Here is a 4,700-nt window from a genome sequence, read left to right on the forward strand (position 1 = left end):
AAAAAATTATACGAGAGCACTGCATGCAAAGATGTAGACATCAGAAATAATCTAATGGTCTGCAAAATGCAAAGTGGGAAGAAAGTTACCTTTTGGGTTTTATGCCAGGGGCAGGGGTAGTAAGTAACCTGCAGCATATGTGCTGAAAATGCTGCCAAACGTTGAGGAGTATAGCAAAGAGAGAGGTGTGGAACACAGAGGCTGTGAGAGACAGCATCTTCCAGCTTACCAGAAGTTCAGCTCAAATTCTTTCCTGACACTTAAGGAGGACAGCATGTCAACAGCAAAGACAATAGTTTCTACTAAATTTCTACCAGAATCCTTAATTGTTCACACCGTAAAGAAAAATACAGTTAGGCCGATGAGCCACACTGTTGCTGCTATGACCAAAGGTCAGCCACCTGTCACCTTGGCATGCACACAGCACAAAGTCTGCCCTCAACAGCTGCAACAAGATTCTGGTCCCATCTGAGACACACAATGAATGGAAAAAAAAAAAATGTAACTGCCGAAGTCTTAGTACTGGAAAACATGTCCACCTGTTTGCACCATCTTTGATAATGGACTCCCAGAGAAGGTCCTCCTCGCATGAGCACAAGACAGTCCAAATAGCCCTCAGGTTAGATGACAGGACTACAGATGATGCATTTACTGAGTTGTTCTCAATTCAAATGTGTAATCGCCATTATGTTTAAAGGCCATCTACAGTACACATCAATTTCCTTAATGTTTTGATAAGGGTATCAGAACCGGGAATATTTGAGTCTTAAAAAGGGAAAAGCATTCCCTGGTTTAGTGGAAGACGAGTACTAAATGTTCCGAAAAAAAGTGCATGCCACATCATTCTATGTACGTTCAGACTGTCAGTGGCACTTTTGTTTGAAGACACCGGAGGACAAATCGATTTGAGAACTCCCCCTACACGTGGAACAAGAGATATTTTTTTGTTAATTCCTTAAGAATTTCCTTACCAGATACGTGCTATGTTGAAGGACTGTTGGCAGATCATCACTTATTCCTTTATACTATGTAAATGCTGCTCTGAGTTGTATCTGATTACTACAGTTCAACTCCTTATCCACAAAGGGTCCCTCCGACTGATGGTATCGTATGAAAAATTGTAACCTGTGACCAGCCACAAACTCTGAGGTAGCAATTAGAATGGAAAAGGGCATCTAGGTGCACATTAGAAAATCAGAAAGCCCAGTTGTCAGTACTCATCAATGTCCTTCCTTTTTTCTGGAGTATCTCCACTATAGTAAAGTGGAAAAGATGCATTATCCATGAAAACAAACATTTTGTGATGTTTGAGATACGTTTTTCAGGTAAAAATCATCCCTAAAAACTCACTGTCCTCCTCAGGAGCTACAGTTTCTACCATGCTAAGCTGATGTATGTTGGCTCTGCATAGGAAAACAGTCTTGCCTTCACCTAGGCTGATTTTTCATTTCCTGCCCCCACCCCTTTTCTATTGCATAGGTGTGACAGGTTTTTGGCTGCCCTACGAACTATTAAAGAGAACTGAACTGATAAAAAAATAAGACAGGGAGGAAAAAAAACCCGGCTTTTCAACAGGATCAGTTATCTCATGTGGTTCACCACCTACTTAAATGAAGACCTGTCCTGCTAGAAGAGGGGATGAATACAGTAGTGGGAATAAAACACTGTGTTTAGAGTGTGAAACAAGCTTCCAATTTACCTTGAAGTTTATGCATTAAAGTGATAAAGCAGTAACAACATTTTTATTTAAGATGACTTATATAGCACTTTGCACCTTTCTAGTACAGGTGTCTTTAGGGTGTGGGTACAGGTATGGTACAGCATGTCTCTGGTACGTCTGGGAAGACATTAATGGCTTGATGCTGAAATAAGACACTCCTATCATAAATTTTACAAGAAGTCAAATGCATTTAATTATTAGATTACATCTCACCAAAGTCTTCAGTTGTTAAACAAGCAGACTTACCAGGAAAATGAGGTATGATTTCACCATCTAGTTTGTATGCAACACCAACTTTAATTTCTGGAAATACATCCAAGATATCCAATTTGGTAAGTGCCAATCTATAGAAACATTACTCTGGTTAAACAAGTTCAACAACTCTCAACTCTCATAACATTGTAACAATACCAAAAGAAAAACTGATTCCTGCACATTGCAATTAATTGTCTTTCCTTAGAAAAACAGGGTGTATGGCACTAATCTATTTATCTGGCATAACTTTAAGGAAAAAAGAAGGCAAAACAACTTGAACAGCCTTTTTGTTGCATCCTTCTATCTAGTACTGTTAGAAAATGGCAAAATTCAAAGAATGGGTATTCTCCAATTAAAGTGACTTGTCTACAGCTTTAAGTGTTAGAATTTTAATTGGTCAGGGTGCTGCCAAGATACTTTATGATCATTCATCTGAGATAGTTTCATAGCATTACGCCTCTTCCTGTCTGTTCTTGTCCTCTGTTCCTGTCCTATAGCAAAGGCAGCAAAATAATCACACACTGATTCTGTAAATATCTGGCTGCATCCTATTTTAAACAAAAAATACAAAGGACAAGAAAAACAGGAAAAAAAAAAATCAAGTAAAGCATATACCTACTTGATCTGCTTGACCTCTTGATCTACTAGAAATTTTATACCAGTTTTGTTTCAGACACCTATTTTTCCTTTTAATTAAAATCCTGAAGTCATATCCAAATTTTCCACATTTACACATACTGCAGAATATGCTGATGGGTTCCCATCGGTCAAAACAAACTGCACTGGGTTTTAATGCCCTCATAATGCATTTGATTTGGTTTGGTGGGGTCAAGGTAACTTGAAGCATCAAATACTAAGATATGTGTTTCTTGGATCATTTTAAATGAGATCTAACAATGTACAACAAGTAAAGGAAAGAAAAATTTACAAGTATGAAAATGTCAAGTGTAAAAACATTTGATGCCAGGAAAAATGAGGGACAGTTAATTTATCAAAATATCAAAACAATCAACAAATCAATACTAACAGCCTGAACTTCACTAACTACTACATGTACAATTTACAGTAATTTGTAGCATTTCATGATTTTATGTCGAGTTGCCAGCAAAGCTGTCAAAATAACTCACGCAGTAAATCCATTAATCATGTAGGCATATCGGAGTAACACAAGGTCCAGCCAGCCACATCTTCTCTTTCTGCCAGTGGTAACACCAAACTCTTTACCTCTCATTTGCAGCAGCTCTCCAATTTCCTAACAAAGAGTGACACCATTACATGAGCCTTTTTATTTGCAATACGTGACACAGGCGTATACTATAACATTTTACAATATTGTAAATTATCATAAAAGTTCTTCCCCCAATTTTTCAAAGTTGCCCATTGCAATGAAAATAGAAATACAAAATACTATTTCTAATTGAAGAGAACACTATTTGGGCACATCTCTCAAAATGCGTTCCTGCTCTAGCTCTCTGTTCCACAGGAAGGTCTGAGAAACCGACAATCAGACTTTGCAGTCCTGCAAGCACAGTCTAGAATCAGAACAATGAAACATCCAAACACTGTCAACTACTTGCATTTAACCAGTAACACCGATGTAACATAAGACAGACACGCCAAGTTACTTCACCCAGTTACAGGTCACGTCTAGGGCTGATAACACTCACATTATTCTGCTCTGTAGGAAAGGCACCAATTCCAACTCTTGTTGTATATGCTTTCACAACTCCGTACACTTCTCCAACATTCTGCGGTGGCATGCCCAGACCTGTACACACACCTCCAACCGTGCAGTTTGATGAAGTCACAAAAGGATATGTGCCTATTAAATAAAATGCATTTTAAAAACTTAACATACTGGTTTAAAACTATTTAAAAATAAATCAATCTAACCCAGTGAGCAATAGTACTTGCATTGCTCTTACCTATGTTTTACAACACTAAAAACAAAAAAAATCCACACAATAAATGTATTTTGCCATCAAGAAGTATTTAATGAGCTCTTAGCTTTGTATGCATTGTCGATCCTTCTTTATTGAAAAAGGTACAAATCTTACCCACTGCAACTGCCACAGAGGCAGAAGTTGACTACATAACAATTATGAATGACTGTATAAGGAAAAAATTGGAGTAAGACACCAGGAAACCATGCCTTGCTATTTTATATAAAATATACACACTAATAAAACAATGTGAAAATGAAGGGATACTTAAGAAAATGATATGAAAAGGTTAGAAAATACAAGTTACCGTTTTTCATTTTGGGAGAAAATAAATACAAGCTCTACAAACTGGTCAGCACATTATAAGGATAAGAAATTGCGAAGAAATGTAGAATTCTGGAAAGAACAATTTTGCTTATAATATTAATTGAAAAACATTATCTCCACAATTAAATAATAAAAAGACTCCTGGAATATGGTCTAGTTCATTAGCAGTAAGAGGTTGTTGGTAGTTAAACATTCAGCCTTCCTTAAAAAACAGCCTGGATAGCAAAGATAGAAGGGTTAAACACTACCAAATCCTTAGGTTTATATTTTTTCTTTTATTTTTTCTATTAAAGTAATGGAAGACAGAGTATGCCAGTCCTTAGTCGATGTAATTGTGAATAAATGCTTCAGCCACACAGTAATTTCATGTGAGAGACTTCTACCTCATGCTACAGAATTTTTTTTTTCTCTCTTTTGGTATGAGGGTCAGTGTTACGGGTCGAGGGTCCGAGGTA

At 37.1% G+C, this 4,700-nt stretch overlaps 1 protein-coding gene across 1 annotated transcript in view; it reads right to left on the reverse strand.

Moving 5' to 3' along the window:
- LOC104489866 (adenylosuccinate synthetase isozyme 2) overlaps positions 1-3,794 on the reverse strand; it is an 8,004-nt gene extending 4,210 nt beyond the window's left edge. The window contains exons 1-3 of the mRNA XM_010132073.1: positions 3,643-3,794; positions 3,103-3,227; positions 1,967-2,064 (exon numbers count right to left, since the gene is read on the reverse strand). Coding sequence (XP_010130375.1) covers positions 1,967-2,064; positions 3,103-3,227; positions 3,643-3,735 — 316 coding nt within the window. The 5' untranslated portion in view covers positions 3,736-3,794. The remainder of the gene's footprint in view (positions 1-1,966; positions 2,065-3,102; positions 3,228-3,642) is intronic.
- Between the last annotated feature and the right edge of the window lie 906 nt (positions 3,795-4,700).

The sequence above is a fragment of the Buceros rhinoceros genome, unplaced genomic scaffold (assembly GCF_000710305.1).
Source record: "Buceros rhinoceros silvestris isolate BGI_N320 unplaced genomic scaffold, ASM71030v1 scaffold18132, whole genome shotgun sequence".
In the NCBI taxonomy this organism is placed as follows: domain Eukaryota; kingdom Metazoa; phylum Chordata; class Aves; order Bucerotiformes; family Bucerotidae; genus Buceros; species Buceros rhinoceros.